The sequence below is a fragment of the Lemur catta genome, chromosome 9 (genome assembly GCF_020740605.2).
Source record: "Lemur catta isolate mLemCat1 chromosome 9, mLemCat1.pri, whole genome shotgun sequence".
Lineage (NCBI taxonomy): Eukaryota > Metazoa > Chordata > Mammalia > Primates > Lemuridae > Lemur > Lemur catta.
In genome coordinates, this window is record NC_059136.1 from 68,940,338 (window position 1) to 68,963,221 (window position 22,884).

Here is a 22,884-nt window from a genome sequence, read left to right on the forward strand (position 1 = left end):
TACATTAAATGTGTGGTTATTACACAACCACTAAAGTATTTACAAAGAAATTCTAATAACAAACACATGTTAAATTGTTAATAGCAAAAAGTAGAATACAGAGTTTTACATGTCATCTAATCTCCAATGTTTTCAAACCTATACATAGAACAAAGGCTTCAAGAATATGCACCAAAATGTGAACAATGACTTTCTTTGAATAATGACCTAAAAGTCATATTTTTCTCTTCCTTCACCTTTTCTTTATTTTCCAGGTTCTCAATAATGACTACTCATGTTTAGCAATTAAAAAATAATTTTTAAGGTTTTTAATGGTAAAAGGCATAACAAAGGAGTACAAAAATACTGTGGGTATTCCTATGTGATTATCTATTGAATAATTTTTAAAAATGAAATCTACCATGATATAGTATAATAAAAATTTTCCAGTAAGAGAGTTATGTTTTAAATAATGCATTATTACATTGTGATGTTCCTGTTTTTCCAATCTTTTAAATTATCTTAAGCAGTTCACAGAGGCCCCATATTCAAAGACTAGGTAATTATCTGTCCAGATATCATGTAGAGAGGATTCTTGCTTAGGTGGAATTGGATAAGAAGACTTCTGAGATATCCTCCAAAGCTTGCCTCTATGCCCCAATTCACAAAAATTATGTATTATTATTAGTGTTAGAGCCCCATATGTATTGCAGAAAGTACTTCAACACTGGAAGAAATTAAATTTCATGAATTCTGTAATATTAATAATGTTGACATATTTTTCCATTTTAGACTTAAAAATCTGAAGTTTCAGTCTACACTCTCTACCCTTCTGCTTGCCAAAGAGATTTTTCTATAGCCAAGGAACATCTGGAATGCAAAAGAAGAGAGGGATAGAGAGTATGTGCATAAAGTTTAATTGGGAGAATCATGAGCTCATGGCTATTAAAATAGAAAATACAAAGTTCATTTTCACACATTACAAAAATATGAAAAAAGGAAGCATTCATTCTGGGCTGAGGAGGCAAGGATTTTAGTGGAGCTAGGATTCGATTTTGCAATATCGTTTGTATTTTAAGCTATATTTAACAAGATTATTATCCAGAGGCTAATAATCAAGATTGGGAATTATTCTAAAACACCCCTTCCTTTTAGTCCACCAGTCCATCCACATTTGGTCCACTGGTTTTGATTCATACCATAACCTGAGAGTGATTGGAGGTGGGGGAAGGGGACAGAGGAGTAGAATTTAAACAATTTAATCTTTTTAATTGTAACTACAGAACTTTTATAAATAGAAAGTAACATTAGAGAAAGAAGTCCTACTCTAAGAAAAATTTCTGGAATTTTTACCATAACTAGCATTTAAATACAACTAGTTGAATATATTCATTCATGGAAATTTCCTACTGGTAAATTTCCATATGTTTAATTAAATGATGCTGAGTATATGAAGCGTTTGAAAATGGCAGGCAATATACTTTAATAATTTCTAAGATGTCATACAAGTGCCTCAGATAGAACTGAGTTAATCACTGTCAAACGGAAGGAAAAAGCACAAAGAGCTTCAGATGTATGCATTAGTTAAATGAAATAAACCTGTAAAAAATATTGCTTTTCATCTAATGTAGCTCTTATTCTGTAGTAATTAGTTTTGGAAATGCCTAGACCTCCTTTCTTTGCAAAAAAAAAAGGATAGAAATTAAGTGTCTTTATATTACTAACATAAGAAATTGAACATGTTAAAATTTTGTGGGGGTCTTGCCATTTTATTTGGCTTGATTTAGATTGAAAGCAAGAGCAAAAAGAATGAAAGAGATTAAAAGATGGGGAGGAGCGAAGAGGAAGGACAGGAAAGAGGAAGAAAAGTATGAAAGGGGATAAACTGCATTTTTGGTTCCAAGTGACTCTCCTCTTAGAGAGACTGAGAAGAAAGATTAAAGGATTCACCACCTGCTGACATTAGATCATGAGCATTGTTGAAATAAAATACTATGACAACCCTATAAATTTAGCTAAAGGGATCTAACATGAGATTCAAAATATGGGAAATTAAACTTCTATCCAAACTAACTGCAGTTTTCAGACAATGAAAGACTTGAAAACTTTCAGGAGTTTTTCCTTTTATTGATTATCGTGGATGTCAGGTCCTTATTGGTCATGGGCCGGCATAATGTGTAATGTGTAACATGAATCCATAAGTACTAAAAAATGACTCATTGGAAATGGTCCTCATATGCAATATACTGACATTCAGTAGTCTTATTATAGTTCTATTGTTTATTTGTAAAATTTGGGGCAATTTATTTATATTTAAATTAGTAATCATTATAGCAATATAAAATAATAATGAAGATGATTTTTAAATTCTGCTATAATTTCCAATATGACCCTAAGGTACAATAAAGAGGTTCAAATTATGAGGAACTTAAAAACACGCTTTCAGGAGAAAAATCAAGTTGTGGGAGTATTCCACCTCACTAACTTTCAAAACATAAAGGTGTACCCAAACAATCACCTCCTTGATCATTGATTACTAATTGTAAAAAACACTGATAGTAGCTGAAAAAAATAACCCCAGCACCTGGGACAATAAATATAGGCCCAAATAGATGAGAGAGCCTCAGATTTATTTTCTGCCTTTAAGGAGCCTGTAATACTAAGGACCACAATAGATAAGGCGGTGCCAGTTTTGTGGGGAGTGGTGGAAATAAGAGTCCAGAATGAGAAAGTTCAAGAGAGGAAACGAAGTATGAGAAAAGAAGGAAATGCTTTCATTAACAAACTGTCTTCATTGCCTTAATTGTAAACTTGCTGTGATCCAAAGTGATCCAGTGTTGAACTGTGAAATAGTCAAAATCTATCATCATGACCCACAGAGGCCCTTGACTTCATCCTTTTAGTGTTTTACTTCTTTTCCACCTCTTCATCTCCCTCACATTGAAAATCCCAACCTTTTAATACCTCCTCTTTCTAACACCCTACCCCTTCCCACTAACCACCACCTCTCCCCATCATCTGAATCTGCTTCAGGAAATAAAACAATCTTGGTAATTTACATCTTAACACATATTATATGCTACCTCTCCAAAACGCAAGGTAAGCCTAATTCTAATTGGAAAGAAAAACTTTTCCTCTATGAAGAAATTCTAACAATCATCAAACATGGAGAAGTGCTAGGGAGGAAATGGAACAGGGACGCAAACTCCACGAGCAATTGTCTTCTCTGTCTTTGAGTAAAGACGTCCTTGCCCTGGTGAAAGCCTCCACCAAGTACAGGCTTGAAATATGCTTTCTATTCCACTTATTAAAGAGAATTACTTACCCTAGACTATAAAATCATAATAATGCTCACACACAAGTAGATTCAGAAGTGTCATTTTGCCCTGATGAAACTGACATTTGTATTTGGTTTCCAAGGAACATCTAAATAACAAATGACATTTAGAAGAAACTCCATTTGCAAATGATTTGAATCTGCTGTATAAAAATGAGCAAATGAATTAATTTTCAAAGAGGGACATGATGTAGAATATGAAAACTATTGATCATACAACATTATGTTGATACCTGGCAGAACACTAGATAGAATGAATTGTTAAACAGCATTTTTTGAGCATCATAAAATGGTGGTCCCTAGATAACAAATGGGTTTTGCTAAAACAAGTCCAATTAACATTATTTTAGAAAAAGAATTTTTAAATCTCTTATAATATCCTTTTACACAAATGTAGACGTGTGTTCAGTGAATTCATAGGTAGCTGAACAAATGTACCTACTGAATTTTAATAGATGAACCGGTATCAGCCTGATCTCCAAAGATACAACTACAGACTCTGTATTTTATATTGTGCCGCTCAACATTTTTCATCAGGACCAGGGTAAAGTCATAGGTGACACAAGTCCCAAATCCATAAATAAAACAAATATGATAAGATAGCCAACATAGTTGTGGTAGGATAAAAATAGTAGTTAGAATAATAGATTAAGGCTCATGCCTGTAATCCTAGCACTCTGGGAGGCCGAGGAGGGCGGATTGTTTGAGCTCAGGAGTTCGAGACCAGCCTGAGCAAGAACGAGACCCCGTCTCTACTAAAAATAGAAAGAAATTATATGGACAGCTAAAAATATATATAGAAAAAAAAATTAGCCAGGCATGGTGGCGCATGCCTGTAGTCCCAGCTACTAGGGAGGCTGAGGCAGGAGGATCACTTGAGCCCAGGAGTTTGAGATTGCTGTGAGCTAGGCTGATGCCATGGCACTCACTCTAGCCCGGGCAACAGAGTGAGACTCTGTCTCAAAAAAAGAAAAAAAAAAGAATAATAGATTAAAACAAATGAAACTAAAGGAGCTTGATTCTATTCCCTACTCTTTCACTTACTGTCCTTGTAAACTTGGGAAAATCTTTTAATCTTCTAGAGCCTCAGTTTCCTCATCTGAAAAAGAGGATAATTACATTTGAGCAACTTCATTTATGGGGTTATTGTGATATTCATGAAAAATGCAACTTAAATATTATTCAAAATTTACCAGAGAGATAAGTAGAGCTCCAAATAGAATTTTTAAATATTCAATCACTTTACTATAAACTGAGGAAGAACCACGTTAGAAAGAGCTAGGAAATTTAGTTAAGGAAAGTGACTCAATATAAGCCAATATTGGGACTTAACTAATCTAAAACAGATAATAATAATACAAATGCAGAATGCATAGACCACACTTAATTTGTGTTAATCAAAACAGGTCTGCTGTATTCTGTTTGCTACTTGGCATCACTTCTTCAACGGTCCTCTGACAAAATAGACTGCTTCCAGAGAAAGGCATCCACAGTGATAATGAAGGGGTCTCAGTGTCAGGCCACATGAATATATCCTCAGTAACATGGTACCCTGGAAAATTAAGGTTCATGATGGGAGGGAAATGATGATTGGGACATGATGGGAGGAAATGGGTAATTTTTGTCAATTGTATGAAAGAGGGGTTAGATTCATGCTGGGTAGTTTTAGAAAACAAATTGAGAATCAATGTATGAAATTTATAGAGTAGATTCTTACTTTGAATTCACAATAAAAATCTTCCCAGTTGAGGGAATGAAAAGACAAATACCACCCAAAATATTTCCCTCCTGGTTCTCTCTTTACCTCCCATGACATCCCAACTCCTTCATATCTCCATGCTTCTGTTCACTCTCTTGCCCCCACAGTACCCTTCATTCCTTCAACCCATCTACCCTTCACAGTAATCCCAAGCCTCATTTGCTTTTAGAAGGTTAACTGACAATTCCTTTATTATCACTCATTGTGAATGTCACACAATTCTGTAACTGTGTTAACATACATAGATTTTTTCATTCTGATACTAAATTATTTAAGAACAAGTAATGTGACTTACCTTCTTAGCATATTCAGATACCTATTTCATAGTAGGCACTCTATAAACACTTGATTACTTCTCCTTGGAACTTAACCCACTGCAATGTAATGTTGTCCTACACTATACTATGCAGGGCAAGGTCTTCTGACTTTGTATTTCCACATCTTGGTCAAAGGCCTAATACATCAATAAATGTTTATTGAGTTAATGAATGGTGGTGGATTTTTTTAAATAATTGATTGGGGGGAAATTCACATAACATAAAATTAACCATTTTCAAGTGAACAATTCAGTAGCATTTACTTAGCACATTCACAATGTTGTGCAACCACCTCTATCTAGTTCCAAAAAGTTTCCATCACTCTAAAGTTAAATATTTCACCCATTAAAAAGTTTCTCCCCATTCTCTGCTCCTCCCAGCTCCCAGTGTCCACCAATCTGCATTCTGTCTCCATGGACTTATCTGTTCTGGGTATTTCATATATATGGAATCATACAATATGTGACCTTTTGTGCCAGACTTCTTTTACTTAGCATAATGTTTTCAAGGTTTATCCATGTTGTAGTATATATCAGTACTTCATTCTTTTATATGGCTGGATAACATTCTGTTGTGTGTATATCCTACAAATTGTTTATCCATTCATCCAACTATAGATATTTGGGTGGTAGCCACCTTTTGACTACTGGGAATAGTACTATTATGGACATTCTACAATTAGCTTTTTGAGGAACCACCAGTTTGCCATAGCTCAGTGACTGAACCATCTTATATTCCCAGCAATGCAGGAAATACAAAAGTTTCGATTACTACACAACCTTGCCAATGTTCATTGTCCATTTTTCTTATTAAAGCCATCCTAGTGAGTGTGAGGTGGTACCTATGGGTGGTGGATTTTTTTTTTTTTTTGAGACAGATTCTCACTCTGTTGCCCAGGCTAGAGTGCCATGGCGTCAGCCTACCTCACAGCAACCTCAAACTCCTGGGCTCAAGCAATCCTCCTGCCTCAGCCTCCCGAGTAGCTGGGACTACAGGCACATGCCACCGTGCCAGACTAAGTTTTTCTATATATATTTTTAGTTGTCCAGCTAATTTCTTTCTATTTTTTAGTAGAGATGGGGTCTTGGTCTTGTTCAGGCTGGTCTCGAACTCCTGAGCTCAAATGATCCACCTGCGTCGGCCTCCCAGAGTGCTAGAATTACAGGCGTGAGCCACCACGCCCGGCCTTGGTGGTGGATTTTTAAACATTGAGCTGTTTTGAACACATCTTTAACATTTGCAGAGATGACTTTACTGTGAAGATAATAAAGCTTAAGTTTCAGAGTCCCTCATTGAAGACCCTGTGTTGAAATTAGGATTTATAATTTTCTATCCTTTTTATTTAAAAGAAGTCAAAAAATTATGTAAGTTCGTCACACTACAAAACTTGAATTTCCCCCGCACACAAGCAAATATAAATATCTAATGTTTGTGAGTATAACAGCACCAGTTTGGGTGCCATGATATTTTTCTTTCAACATCATCATACTCACATTTAATGACAAATATCTTATCACCTAAGTTTAAGAACCTAGTACTACAGGTAGCATGGCAGGAACCTTGATAATCCCAGCCTCTTCTCAATTGCAGAACACCCTAAGTTCAGGTTATTGCTAGAAAGGCAAATATAAATTTCAGTTTCCAAAAGGATTTATACACAATTCTGCTGAAAATTACCTCTTCTTCTCAAATATCAAATTAAAAAGAACAGATCCATAGGGTGTCTGCAATACTTTAAGGATGTAATCTCTTTTACACTGCTTTTGCAGTTTGCTTGTAGCCAATAAGATGATTCTGTCACATTCACTAAGAGGAATCAAGTTGCAAATGCTAATTTATATGACTATTGATAACCCTGATTTACATAAAAATCTGTGATGCACATCCAAGATCTGTACTGACTACAAATAGATCAAATGGTGAGCTCCTTCAACCATGCCCTTATGATTTATGAGTAAGTTTTATAGCTATGTGCTGCCATGCCCTTCAGAAACTAGGGTATTTGAATTGAATGTTCGGTGTAATACAGTGTGTGACAGACTATACAAATTATTTGCACAAGACATGGTAAGTAATTTTGACCATAAAATTTGATGACAATGTTCATCAGGAGAGTAGCCTGCCTCTCTGAAAAGCCTTGGAAATTTATGTTATAGTACCATATGGCGTTCTTGATTTCTCCATTTTCCTCTTAAAGATTCCAAAGTGTTTTCCCATACTTTAGCATATTATTCTCCTCTGTAAAATATTAGCTTTGCTTTACACATAAGCAAACTAAGGTTAAGTTAGTGTCATTCCACTTAAATATTAATAAATTCATCTCTCAGCACATCTTGCTAAAATAAAACCCAAATAACTATATTCTCATTTAGCTGTGTTCCACGTACTGTGAATTTCCTGTATTTTTTAAGAGAAGATATTCATTATGAGGCTAGTTTGGCCTCTTAAAATCAAAATGCTCATCCTTTAAAGCTCAAACAAACATTAAATTTTAATTATTTTCATTTTTCTCTTCTGTTAGTTCTGTTATAATTTGTTTATAACAGGGCCGGTTGTAGTGGCTCACGCCTGTAATCCTCGCATTGCGGGAGGTGGGAGGATTGCTTGAGGCCAGGAGTTCAAGACCAGCCTGGGCAACATAGTGAGATCCCCTCTCTACAAAAAAATAAAAATAAATAAGAAAAATTTTCCAGGCATGGTAGCACATGCTTGGAGTCCCAGCTATTTGGGAGACTGAGGCAAGAGTATCAGTTGGGCCCAGGAATTTGAAGTTGCAATGAGTTATGATAATACCACTGCACTCTAGCCTGGACAACAGAGCAAGATCCTGTCTCATAACAATAATAATAATAATAACAATAATATTAATAATTTGTTTATAACCTTCAACCACCTATATGTATGTATGGCTTTTCAGTCAGATAGACTGGACTTCAGTTAGTTCATCTGAAAGGGACCTAATGAAGCCCATCTCATTGAGTTTTGTGAGAATCATGTGTGATATTGACACAGCTAGCATTCCAGAAAAATTAGAACTTTTTACCCTTCCCTCAAGCAAAAAGAAAGGATGCGTAATCTTAGAAAGAAAAAGAAAGTGTGACTCCTGCCATTCTCATTCTCATTTTTGCCATCCACTTGGGATATAGCTCTGCTTCTCTATATCTTGGGATATAGCTCTCCTCTCATTGCCTAGAGGCAGTTGCTTCTGCCTCCATCCACTCAATGCCCTCAAGGAAGGGCAACCTCCTTCCCTGCTTCAAATGTGGTTCCCTGTGTAATCATCCTAATGGTTGACCATGGGCCCTTTTGGCCGCTTGTATCCACTACCTCTAAGGGTAGAACACTCCCAGAACCCTTTCACTGTGAAACAAACTTCTGTGAGTATTTTGGGCAATGGTTTTCTTCATTAATAATAATAATGACAAGGCTGTTCTGAGCTCTTCACAATCTGTAAGCATTAAATGAGTTAACATATGAACCCACGTGCCTTCTATCTTTCAGAAACTTCTCAAACTTCCTAGTTTACTGGTAGCAATGTCTTGTTTTCAAGCATTATTGATTTTTTAAAGATTTTTTTCTGTCATGTCTACGGATTTATGGCATTCAGCCTAATATCTTGATTTAATTTTCTATCTGCTTCTTAAAATAGCTTTACCCCTTTTTTCCTAGATATAGGGTGGCTTAAACAGCAGAAATTTATTTTCTCACAGTTTGGGAAGCTAGAAGTCCAAGATCAAGGTGTTGTCAAGATTGGTTTCTGGTATAGCCTCTTTTCCCGGCTTGTAGATGTCCACCTTCTTGCTGTATTTTCACATGGCCTTTCCTCTGTGCATGCACAGACAGAAAATGCTCCTGGTGTCTGTTCCTCTTCTTATAAGAACCCCAGTCCTATCGGATTAGGACCCACCCTTATGACTTCATTTAATCTTAACTACCTCCCTACAGGCCCTATCTCCAAATACAGTTACATTGGAAGATAGGGCTTCAACAAATCAGTCCTGGGGGGACACAATTCAGTCCATAACACATTCTAATAAACCAGTTTAAACATAGAAAACATCAATTTACTTAGAATAAGCTAATAAGTAAGAACTAATGTAAGGGTGTATGTAAAATGAAAGAGGAATATCAACTAAAGAATCTTCAAAGTGACTATAGAACATGTTATCGTTTATAATGCAAATTAGGTGCACAATAAATACCCATTGAATAAATAAATGAGATGTTCATAATAAACCTCAGAACTTCCCCAAGACCCCAATTTTCAGGGACATTGTGAATATATTCTTTGACTCTTTCACGCTGATACTCTACAGAAAACAATGGTAAAAACATAGTCACCCTACTTGTTGCTTACTTACTCTCAAAAAAATATCTGAAACTGTTAGGGAATTTAAAATGTTTATTGAAATGAAATGTATTAGTATTAGGATTATTTTATGTTTATATTGATATGTTTATTCATTCTTTTTCCAGTTGGGTTAAGATTTGAGAAGGGTGGCCATCGGTTATGTCTGTTGTTGTGTGTGTACATATGCATGTATGTGTACATACACGTCTTATGGATACAATCTATGTGGTCATATTTTTATAACTCTTTTGTTTCTTTAACCTTAAAATAGTTGCCTAACTTTTGACAGGATTAGGTACCACTACATTTATGGGCCATTAGAATGTGATTCACTAACAGTAAAAATAAACATCATGGACACAACCTCCAACAGTTAACAGATTAACAGAAGAAATGCTCTGGAGAGTAGACTGCTAACAGAAGGTGTAGAAACAAGCTTTAGAGCCATAAATGCACTGCAGCATGTTCTAGACAGATCAAGAATAATTTAGATTAAGAAATTGTGCATCATAATATACATATGTACAATACCATATGTACAAACTAATGTGTACAAACAATACCATATGCACAAGTGAAATGTGATAAACAACTCAAAATCTTCGCAGCATTTAGGGGTGAATGTAAGAAAGGAGTGAAGTGAGACTTGGTTGAGTTATATCTATACTCTCCCAAATTTGCCTAAAAATTATGGGCTTTCTAGTAGATGCTACATACTTTGACAAAAATCATAAATTTGTGCTATTTTTAATTATTTTCATTTAGAAATTGATTCCCCCCAAAATGTTCACTTATTCAAAGCAGATTTTTTTCTTCAAATGTATTAATAACTTTTGAAGGCAGCTGTAGATTTATCATTAATTATTGCCTAAACACAGCAAAAGAAAAGGGAACTGCTTCTCCCTCCCCTCAAAACTTCCCAAATTAGAATGCAATATTCTTTGCCTAATCCAGTCTGTTATTAAAGATAGAATGAGCAAGTTTAAAAGAACTTTAACCAACTGGGATTTTTGAAAAATGAGTTAAGTCACTGAAAAATGAATTAATACTTAATTAAGAATTAAGGGGAATCTAGCAAAGTTTGCAAAAGAAAATAATGAATGGAAATCCAAAATATTATTTAAGGAACAAATGTAGATTCTACATGCTTTTTTTTACAAAATACTTGTTAAGACAAATGAGGAGAAAATGAAAAAATGTGATGGCATTACACATTTTCCTAACCAGTATTCTTAAATATTACCAATGAAATTTTAACTTGCTGAAATTAAAGTCCTCCTCTGGCCCTCATCCTACTCACTTTGTGTGCAGCATGACACTCCACTGACCTCCTTTTTCAAACTCTTACATTCACTGACTTTTGTGACATTTTTCTCTTAGACCTACTACTCTAATTGCTACTTCGCAGTTCCTTTTCTTATGCTACTCCTTAAATGTCAGCAAATTCCAAGGTTGTGACCTCCCAATCTTTTCTTGTTCTATGCAGGTTCTTAACAGTAATCTCATCCCCTGCATAACTCCCACCATCTCCTCTAGACAGATGATCCCTACCTAGTTCAATATCTCCAGCTCTGTCCTCCCTTCTGATTTCTAGACCCCAATTCTCAACTGCCTGCTGTACTGAATGTAAAGAGAGCTTGTATCTTAATTTACACCTCTAGTTTAACATATACTAAACTGGATGTATTTATATTTCTCTTACACCTTATGCTTCCATCTGAGTTACTCATGTGGTATTTCAGTTATCCATTTTGCTAACTCTATTAGTTTCCCAGGACTGCCATATCAAACTACCACAAACTGGGTGGCTTAAAACAACAGATATTTATTCCCTCATAGTTCTAGATGCTAGAAACCCGAAATCAAGTTTGGTCCTTCTGAAAAAGCTGAGGGAGAATCTGTTCCATGCCTCTCTCCTAGCTTCTGGTGGTTGCCAGCAATCCTTGGTGTTTCTTGGCTGGAAGATGCATGGCTCCAATCTCTGACTCTGTTGTCATACAGCGCTTTACCTGTGTCTCCTCTGTGTTTTCACCTGGCCTTCTTATAAAGATTCCAGTCATTGGATTAAGAGCTCCCCTACTCCACTATGACCTCATTTTAAAATAAATAATTACATCTGTAATGTAATAATGTATTTTCAGATAAGATCACATTCTGAGGTTCCAGGTGGGCATAAATTTTGGCAAATAGTATTCAACACATTACAATGACCAAACTTGGAATTTCATACTGTTACATTAACTCACATATTTTAACTTAACTCTCTCAAGTTATACTTCTTCCTTACCACAACTAATTATCTTCTTTCTTTTTTCAGTGATTTTTCTAAAGCATAGTTAATCATGTCCCTTTTCTGCTTAGAATTCTGTTGTGGTTCCCCATCAGTATCAACTGACCTTTCAAGCCAAATTAAGGGTCATTTGGGATCCTATGTTAAAATATATTTGTCATATTCCATAAACCAGCAACTAACACACCCTTTCTAAGGCTGTTTCCTTTGCCTTGAACACCTTCCTTAATATTATCAAAGTATCATTCATCTTTCATGATTTAACTCAGATATCATCTCCTCTGTAAACTCATCCCTGACCACCATTCACCCATTTTACCATGATCATCAAAATTGGTTATCACTTCATGTTATATTAAAGCAGCAATCTTAAAGTTGAGAATATATTATCCTGGGGTGTACATGAAAACTTTCTAAGAGTTCTGACAAACACAGTTTTAAAAGAACCAATTTCAAGATCCACATCTTATATATATTCTCTTCCTTAAAACTTCTTGAGTACAACAGCAGAGTACAAGTATTTCTTTCCTATCTCCCCCTTCCTAGTAGACATTTTTCCCCAAGCTTATGGGAGGAAAAAAAAGACCTGCTTCTCATCCATCCCAGTCTCACTATGATACACTGCCCTGGAGGGCAACAACATCTATGACCACATTTGTCAATTACATGATTTTTTTTTGGTTTTTTGCCTATTCCTTGGATTGAATTTAAAGAAATTAGAAATACTACTATAATTCTCTTCTTTTCCATCAAATTTTTTTAAAAAATTAATTTTCTCTGTACCTTTACCCAAAAAAGTCCCAAAATTTCATTCTAACAATAAGTAATCCTTTATTCTTCCATATAGGTACATAAGCAAATTTTAAAAGTCTCATTCTTCTCAATAAAAGATCACTATCCAGTAAGACTTTCCTTCCATGTTTATCAAAATTTGTAAAATATTTTTACTGTTTACCAAATCTTCCATCATGGAATAAAGGAGAGAATAATTTTTTTTTTTTTTTTTTTTTGAGACCGAGTCTCACTCTGTTGCCCTGGCTAGAGTGAGTGCCATGGCGTCAGCCTAGCTCACAGCAACCTCAAACTCCTGGGCTTAAGCGATCCTACTGCCTCAGCCTCCAGAGTAGCTGAGACTACAGACATGCGCCACCATGCCCGGCTAATTTTTTCTATATATATTTTTTAGTTGGCCAGATAATTTATTTCTATTTTTAGTAGAGACGGGGTCTCGCTCTTGCTCAGGCTGGTCTCGAACTCCTGACCTCAAGCGATCCACCCGCCTCGGCCTCCCAGAGTGCGAGGATTACAGGTGTGAGCCACCATGCCCGGCCGAGGGGAGAATAATTCTTTAAAAAACATACAATTAGTAATCTGAAGGAGACATGTCAAATATAGCTCGAATGAAGCATAGTATGTACAGCATAGCCACCAGGTTCCTCTTCTATCCCCTTTTGGTTTTTATCTCATGATGTATGTTTCTTCATCTATATTTGCCTTTTTCTGCTCAGTCACAAAATTACCTAAAGAAAAATACATTCATAGCTTCTGTGTGTGTATATAGGCAGAGGAGAAGAAGAGTAAGGATTCTTGAAAAAAAAAGAGCTGTAAAAAAAGAAAAGAAAAGAAAAGAAAATAGACTGACATATGAATGCTCCAGCTAACACAAAAATAAAAGTACATCACATTTAAAATAGATACATATTTGAAATGCTGGCATTCTTTCTAATATGATTTTCAGCATTTTAACCATGAGGTAGGTTTGCACACTACAAACTGGTGTGATTAAATGGCAATTGTATGGTCAGTTAGGGATTATATATAATTCAGGAAAAGAAAAAATATCCTCCTTTGGTCTTGGAGTTTGTATTAGACATCTTGACAGTTTGATTATCTGACTTTATAGTTAATGATCCACCAACTCTCAACTTTGCTTTTTATAGATTTTTTTAAAAACACTGAGGCACATCAAATGAGGTCCAAAAAAAGGTTAGAAGTAGCAGGTTTATTTATTCAATAAGCATTTATTAAAAACCTACCTTGTTCTAGGTCTTGTGGAGTATAAAGAAAAGACATAGTTCTCAGACTTGAGAACTTTACCGTCTATGATGATGTCATATGCATATGTCTCTTCATATATTTCATATACACTGATGACCCCCAAGTTCTTATTGCCAGACTGTATTTCTGAATGTCTCTTGTGTATCACAAACTAGATCCTATCACCTAAGGTCCTATAAACACCTTAAATTGAACATACACTTACAAAGAAATTCATTTTGGACTCATGGGCTCCAGTTTGGAAGTGAAATGCAAAGGGCAGATAGAAATGTGCAGAAATCAGAATGAATTCAGCCCACACAGGCCCATGTAGATCCCATGTCAGACATCAGAAGGAAGATAGAGAGTGAGAGCTCTGAGGGAAATCTGTGAGGAAATTCAGATCTAGATGAAGTATACTAATGCATACCCTGTACTCTGTACTAGTCTGTTTGTATATTTTCTCATAAAGGAAGTTCATTAAAACACACCAGCTCTATTATTTTTCTGTTGCTGCATAACAAATTGCCACAAACTTAATGGCTTAAAACAACATCCATTTATTAGCTCGCAGGTCTGTGGATCAGAAGTCTGGGTGGGCGTGGCCGGGTTCTCTGCTTAAAGTCTCACATGGCTGAAATCAAGGTGTCAGCCATGCCAGACCAGGTTCTCACTGGGAGGCTGAGGAGAAGAACCTACTTCCAAGTTCATTCATGTTATTGGCAAAACTCAGTTCCTTTGGTTGTAGGACTAAGGTCCCTGTGTTCTTGTGATCAGGGATCACTCTCAGCCTCTTAGAAGCCCCGTTCACTTCTCATCAGGCGGCTTCCTTCTCCTTCAAAGTCGGCAATGCAGGATTTCTCTCAGGCAAAATCTCCTTCATGCTTCAAATCTCTGACTTCTTGCTCTGTCAGCAGGTGGAGAAACTCTCTGCTTTTTAAAGGTCCCTGTGATCAGATCAGGCCTTGATCTAGTCTCCCCATCTTAAAGTCAGCTATGCCATATAACATGAACTAATCCTGGGAGTGAAACCCACCTTCTTCATCAATCCCAGGAGTATGGCAGGCATGCACACCAAGGGGCAGGAAACCTTGGGGCCATCTTAGATTCCTGCCTGCCCTGCCAGCTACAGCTTTACTCCTAGTGACACAGTGTAATGACAGAATCATAGTCATCAAGACCCAATATGGTCAAGAATGACCATTTGTTGTTGTGGATCCTAATTTTTCGATGACAGATCTGTATTCCACCATCACTATTTCCATTAAACTTAATGTTTGAATTGTTCTATTCAACTGTAAAAAAGGACAGTTAGTAACTGAATATATAAGGAAGGTGAAAAGACTTAATCCCTCTCCTGTATGTGTCTCCTATCTCTATCACTATTTTTTCCCTTATTTAGCCCAAAAAGCAAAACGCTTGGAGCCCCTGTTATAAACGAGTATGCTGATGCCCAGCTACGCAACCTGGTGAGAAGAATGCGTCAAAGAACACTCGTCTACAAGAGAAAGTTGGTAGAGGGAGATATATCCTCACCCGAAGCCAGCCCGCAAGCTGGTAAGCATCGTTCCCTCCAAGTACTGGGAAGAAGGAAGTTTGGGGGGGAAATGTATTTTGCAAATGTTTCAGTTTGGGCTCCCCCTAAAGCAGACCCTGAGACAGCAACTTAGGTACAAATAGTTTATTTTGAAAGTGATCCAGAAAGGTGAAAGTGGAAAGACATGGAAGGGAGTAAGACAGTAAAGATGTATTAACAAGAGGGTCATCGCTGTGCCTACTGGGGCTTGCCCCAGCTGAAAAACGGTGTGGATCACAATGAAGAATTATCCTAATGGAAAAGGAGGAAGTTGGTTACTGCTGTGGCCTGCTGCTGACTTCTCAGCACTTTAGGTAAACTTGCTCGAAAAAACCCTCAGGTGGAGACACAAGGAGCCCACTGCAGGTGACCTCCTGGCCCAGGGTATATGCATGAGCCACCAACAGTATCTGCTATAGTAAGTTTTATTGTAAATATTAAGAATACCCATAATATACAAAGTATTATAAAAATACAAGAATACTACCTGAGTATCCAACAGAGCAAAGGACATCCACAAACCAATCACATAAGCAGAGGGATAATTACCAACATCCTTAGTAATGACAAAAATGTTTATGAAAAATAACAAGTGCAATAATGTAGAACACAAAAGAGACATATGCTATGATTACATCTATGCAAAATATTTATACATGTATAGAAAAGGAATAGAAGAAAGTTGGGTTGTTTAGGAACAGATAAATACAAATGAAATTGATAATTACATGGGATGGAGTTGAAAATTTCCTTGTAGTTCTGTGTGAGGGAAGGTAGGATTTCAAAATAAACTATGTATTATATGACAGTTTCTATTTAAGTAGAAGAGGCCACAATAAATCAGACACATCATAGTTTGATAAAGATATTTGTTTTGTTTTGTTTTGTTTTGTTTTGTTTTTTTGAGACAGAGTCTCACTTTGTTGCCCGGGCTAGAGTGAGTGCCGTGGCGTCAGCCTAGCTCACAGCAACCTCCAACTCCTGGGCTTAAGCGATCCTACTGCCTCAGCCTCCCAAGTAGCTGGGACTACAGGCATGCACCACCATGCCCGGCTAATTTTTTCTATATATATTTTTAGTTGTCCAGATAATTTCTTTCTATTTTTAGTAGAGACGGGGTCTCGCTCAGGCTAGTCTCGAACTCCTGAGCTCGAGCGATCCACCCGCCTCAGCCTCCCAGAGTGCTAGGATTACAGGCGTGAGCCACCGCGCCTGGCCTGATAAAGATATTTGAAAAGAATATTTTGAGCTTTATTTATCAATAGCTTGAAGGATATGTATGAGGATAAATCATCACCAATTTAAACCCTGTGGAATGATGTACATTTGTAATGTTTCTGGTCTAGGTAAATCCAAAGCCCTGACTGTATTTATGCTTCAAAATATGTGAGAACCAAGGTTGCATTTAAGATATTCTATGTGACACTTTATTAGTGAGATTTAACCATGTCATGTATTTCCAAATTCCAGTGTTTTCATTGCTTGTATATTTTTATAAATGTTAAGGTTTTATTTTATTTTTATTATATATATTTAAAGTATATGACATGATGTTTTGTTTTACATACATATAAAAAACTATTTTATATAGTTCAATTTATATATAAAGTGAAATAAATGTCACTAATCTAAATGTCATGAAGGTTTTTACCTCATCTGTATTGAGAGGGATTCTCAATGTTCTCACTTTAAGAAATCCAAAGTTTTTGCTCATTAAGCTAATTTAACCTCTTAAAATTATTTTGTCTTTTTTTTTTTTCCTGTGAAGCAAAGCCCGTAGCTGTATCATCAACACAAGAAAGCAATGCTAAGCTAACAAAAGAACAATACTACAGCATGTTGTGTTGCAAATTCCAGAAGATGCCTCTGACAGAGTACCTAAAGCGAATTAAACTTCCAAGCAGTATAGATTCCTACTCAGGTACCATCAAAGGGCGGACTATCCCAGTGGGAGGACTGGCTATCCCATGAACCCCTGTAATCCATCATCATAGATAGCTTCTGTTTTTCCTAGCCCATACTCTGAATCTATCTAGAAAGCAGAATTGAAACTATATAATCTGCAAAGGGTCATTTGCCCCTCTCTGGTGAAAATAAGAGCTAAAATAGTCCTGCCTATATTTAAAAGGAAGTCTGGGGCCTGTCTTGCCCCTAATTATCTTTGAAAAGAAGGCTCCAAAGTGCTCAGCAATATGTACACTGACACACACAAAAAAGAAGAACATCATTATAACATGTGTCTTCTTCCATGCATCACATTGTTGATTATTCTAATTGAACAAATCCCCGCCGGTGGCCTCCCATGGCAGAAGGAGGCCACGTGTGAAGGGACGTGGACTGCCTTAAGGGGCTGATTCTCTGCCCTTCTCACTCAGCGCCATACCCCTTCCTGCAGCTTAACCACCTGCTGCTGCAGTGAAGCCTGAACAGTGTCCCTCTGACTTTTCTTCAGTGTCCCCTTTCCTGATCCAAACAGTGCAGTTACCCGTGGGGACAGATTCAGAATGGCCACTTCTCTAGGAGACTGGAAGAAAACCCTCCACTGTTGGAAAAGTTGACAAGATCACTTAACATCTCTTGTAAAGCCAGATGCCCCCACTCTAGAGGCACAATTGTGTTGAATGTTTAATAGAGAAGAGAAAATTTCTTCTCTCCAAAGGGTAGTGCCCCAACCTTACCAAACTAAGCAAGAGAATTCTTTTCATGTTCATTTCATGCCATTTGGATCACTCCAGTTGCTCTTTTTCTAGATCGACTCTATCTCCTGTGGCTCCTTCTTGTCACCCTTGCCTACAACTGGAACTGCTGGCTTATCCCGCTGCGCCTCGTCTTTCCGTATCAAACACCAGGCAACGCACCCTACTGGCTTATCACAGACACTGTGTGTGATATCCTCTACCTGTGTGATATGCTTTTTATCCAGCCCAGACTCCAGTTTGTAAGAGGAGGAGATATAATAGTAAGTGGGGTTTGGGAAAAGCAGAAACTTTCAAATGAACGATAGCTACTCAGACTGTGAAAAAATAAGTTAGCTATTTTTTTTTATTTAATGTTTAGCTATCTCTGCATGGATAACTACAGCAAACTATCAGTAATAATAATTTAAAAAAACAATAGCAACAAAACAACCACTGAGTGTTCACTATGTGTTAGAGAACAAGCATCTCCCTGTGCCTCAGCCTCCTCACCTTTAAAATGGGAATAACAACAATACCCTCATAATGTTGATGGGAAGATTCAATGAATTGAGGCCAGTGAAGTGCCTATGCATAGTGAGGGACTATTAAGTGTTAGCTACTGTTATTATTCTAGCTAAGTTATTTATAACACTTCACTTAATTCTTTCAATAACATTATGAAAAAGATATTATTAGCCTCATTTATAAATAAGGAAAATGAGGTTTGGACAGGGTAGATGATTTGCTCAAACCATAAAGCTAGAAAGTAGCAGAGCCAGGATTCAAACACAGGCCTTGCCTTCAAAACCATCCTAGTTCAGGTTGGTGAGTTATTCAGAATTTGACAATATTTGAGGATACAAAGATAGCGCCAAGTCTGAAATGTTGAAGACATATATATCTTTTACCTAAATAATGTTTTTAAAGATGTATAAATTATCCATGCAAAAGGAAGAAACAATTTAATATATATCCCTCCAGTAATCAAGCCTCAAACAATCTGTGAGACAATTGTTTTCTATCATATTACAGTCTGCCATTCACTTCAATATTTTTTTAAATAAGACAGGTATTATTTCATTCACTAGACCCCTTCCCTGGACTATTCAACCTTCTTAGGAAACAGCCCAGTGTTGTGAGAAAGTATTAGGCTGTAAGATTTTAGGAAACAGACTGTATCTAGTTTAACAACGGTATAGTCTGCACCAAGCACAGTGCCTGCATATAGTACCAAAATCAAGTCCAAGTTGACAGATCTGGACACTTCGGGAAAATTTTACTTAAAAAACAAAGCTGTCGTGACCCTTTTAATCAGTGTAGAATCACTGCACTGTCCAATATGGTGGCCACTAGGCATATATGTCTATTCAGATATGAATTTCAATTCATTACAATTAAATTACATTAAAAATTCAGGTTTCTCAGCCACACTATCCATATTTTCAGCACTTAGCTACCACATGTGGTTAGTGGCTATCATATCAGACCACACAGAAGACTTCCACCATCACAAAATATACTATCAGTGCCATAAAGGAATGATAAAGCAATGAGTTTTCAATATCCCCATCAAGAGAGCCAAACCACAGAGAGGAAGCCACACACCTCACAGACATGTGCAAATCACAAACATGTAGAACAGCTCCACAGTTGTGTTGTTTTGTGTTGCTTTTTAATGATTATGGTATCTACTGGCCTATCTTCTTTTCATTCTTTACTGCCAAATTCATTGCAACCCATTTCTCATCATCAAATGCAATGCCCTACCTCAAAAACTAGCATTCTTACCCTTAGGAGAAATTATCTTCTCCTGGATTTATTCCCAATATTAAGGAAATCTCATAGTCAATCAATCAATCTAAGAAAGAAATAGAAAAATATGTTTTCACAAGCACATACCCAAGTCTCATAGCCTCTACCCTTTGACCCCTTCCCTGGCTAACTGGGAGGATGCTTCCTTCCAACTGCTGTCACTGTGACATCCTCCTCATGAGTCCCAGTGAGGGCTGCACAGAACACATCCTCCAATGTCACAAGAGGAGGAACAGCCTGACCGTGTATATGGCACCTTAAATTTGTAGATAGTTTTGTAGACGATGAACAGGTTCCTTAATACTACTTCTGAATATTTTCTTTTGCATCTCCAAGAGATCTTAAATTATCCAAAAGCTGAAAGGAGTAGTTTCGGTTATTTTTTCTCTTAAAAAAAAACATTATTTTCTGGGGACTGTTTCCTCTATTTGAAATCTTTCCTAGAAAGAAATTCTAAAGGCAAGAGCCAAAGCTGTAGCAAAAATCTATTCAAAATATTCCTTGTGAGGAGTTCAGAGCATTAGTTAACTCGCCAGCACTCTCCCCAGAGCTCACTGGCAGTTTGATGAATGATGATGATGGTGTACAAGTAAGAAGTAAACAACAACAAAAAAAGAACACTAATTTCAACCTCCATTAGATGCACAAGAGGGGAGAAAATCAATGTTTGACAAATGGAAAATGACAAAATCACTAAGGAGAGACTTTCATTTCCAATTTTCTAAGGGGCCTTTGCACACAATGGAGTGTTAAAACCAAGAAAAATAACAAATAAAAACACACTCAACGGGCTCTATTTAAAATGCATTATCACAAGCTACAAATATAGAGCAGGAAATAATTGCTTTATTTGTTCAGAAGAAGTTTAATGGTTTCTTTAATTTAGAGTAGGTAGTTTTAGCCTTTGAAACTTGATTACATTTTGGTAGGAAGACTATGTACATTGATTACCCAACCTGAAGGTCTCACTACATTTAGTTGTCCATGCTACTATTGGTACACACCACCAAATTATTCATCCATTCATTCATTTATTCAACAAGCATTTATTAAATACCTACAGTTGCCAAGTAGATATACCTACATACTTTGTTTATTAAATACTGCACCAGGACTGGAGGATGGAAATAAGAATTCCCCAAGGCCTTGAGAGAAAACAAACAAGTAACAGACAACAGATCGAGGTGTTAGCAGCCACAACAGAGGGAATCAGCAGGGTTTACAAGTTTTCCACAGCATTTATTTCTATCTTTTCTTCTGAAACTGATTCTACAACAGAGGATAGAATTTTGAATCAAGGACCAACAAAAAAGTCTCCTCTATACACCGTTTCCTTATAGATAGCAGAAATCAAACTGGAAATGACAGTGCAGATGATTTAGATATGAGACACTGTCATATACAACCCTTTGCTAAACCCACCAACCACAAGGACCCATGGAAATGCTCAGGGCCATCTAGTAACACCGTCAATTAGGCCTTCCTTTATAGTCACCTGCTTTTGACACTTAATCCTCTCAATTTCTGTTTATAAACTGATCTGAAAAAAAAATTAACTACTCCCTTCTCTGTGCTCCATGTACCGTATTCATAATTCTGTTATTTAATTTTGTTAAATATCGATTAGGCTAATTATGATGTAGCAGAAACAAACAGACCAGGGTCAAATTTCACTTCTGAAATTTGCTAATAGAATTAACTTGAAGAAAATTAATTTGCCCTTTTATTGAATAAAATCTTTTTGACCCGAAAAATGGAAATAGTAGTACCCACCTCATAAATCTATTGTGAAGATTAGATAAGACAGTGTATACATCTAGCTCAGGGTCTGTGGATGTCCATATGCTGATGTCTCTCTCTTTCTTACATGAAAATAAATTTCTTGAGAGTAAGGACACTATTCAATCCATTTCTTTATCTATCGTAGGAACTCAAAAAGTATACTCAAAAAATGTTTGAAGGAGTGAATGAATGGTAATTTTGGTTCAAGAATTTTCTTTCCTTGAATTACTATTTAATCTCCATTATAGTTGTCTCAGATGTTACTATTATTTCTGAAATACCTCTATCTGTTTAATGTAAAAGCATGGAGTTTCTATGAACTGTTTATCAGAAGAGTAGTGCTAATAAGTAAATATACTAACACCTGGGTAGATCTTCTTCAAAAACTATGTATTGGAAAAGGATTTAGGTGCAATTAACATATCCTTCCGAAAGTAAGCCTGCCCTGAAGAAATGTTGCCTGCATAATGATGAGGTTTAAAAGAGGGAGAGAGAATTAAAAAGGGTGACATTTTAAAAATAAGTACCTAATTGTTACCGGTGAGCATGCTGATCCTCATAAGGCTAATGATGCTAAATTTATTTAGTAATCTGAAAAACAGAGATTTTAAAATCATTAGATGGCATTTCATTTAATCTAGCAAGTTTTAGTTGCATTTACATTTATTCAATGGTAGGATTATAGACAACCCGGAAAGTAAACAGATAAATGTGCTAAAAACGTTCTTCCTGGATGTGGGGAGGAGGTGGTATTTTACCTTTATTATACAGCATTTGAAATATGTCTGTCTGTCCCATATAAGCTTTGAAGGAGGTGACCAATTTTACTCAAGCGTGGTGCATGATTTATAAGGCTACCAACTTAAACCAGTATCTATGTTTACCTGTGGCTTGGTAAGCCATTTTGTTCGTATTTAAAATCATTAAATGAGCAAATAATGTATTTTCGAATATATTTCTGTAAAA

At 36.4% G+C, this 22,884-nt stretch overlaps 1 protein-coding gene and 1 long non-coding RNA gene across 3 annotated transcripts in view; one reads left to right on the forward strand and one right to left on the reverse strand.

The window, feature by feature from the left end:
* Positions 1-22,884, forward strand: part of CNGB3 (cyclic nucleotide gated channel subunit beta 3) — a 146,166-nt gene that overhangs the window by 41,836 nt on the left and 81,446 nt on the right. Inside the window, exons 4-6 of the mRNA XM_045560498.1 lie at positions 15,473-15,627; positions 17,415-17,567; positions 18,397-18,605. Of these exons, the coding sequence (XP_045416454.1) occupies positions 15,473-15,627; positions 17,415-17,567; positions 18,397-18,605 (517 nt within the window). The remainder of the gene's footprint in view (positions 1-15,472; positions 15,628-17,414; positions 17,568-18,396; positions 18,606-22,884) is intronic.
* Positions 1-22,884, reverse strand: part of LOC123644434 — a 75,005-nt gene that overhangs the window by 7,305 nt on the left and 44,816 nt on the right. The window lies entirely within an intron of this gene.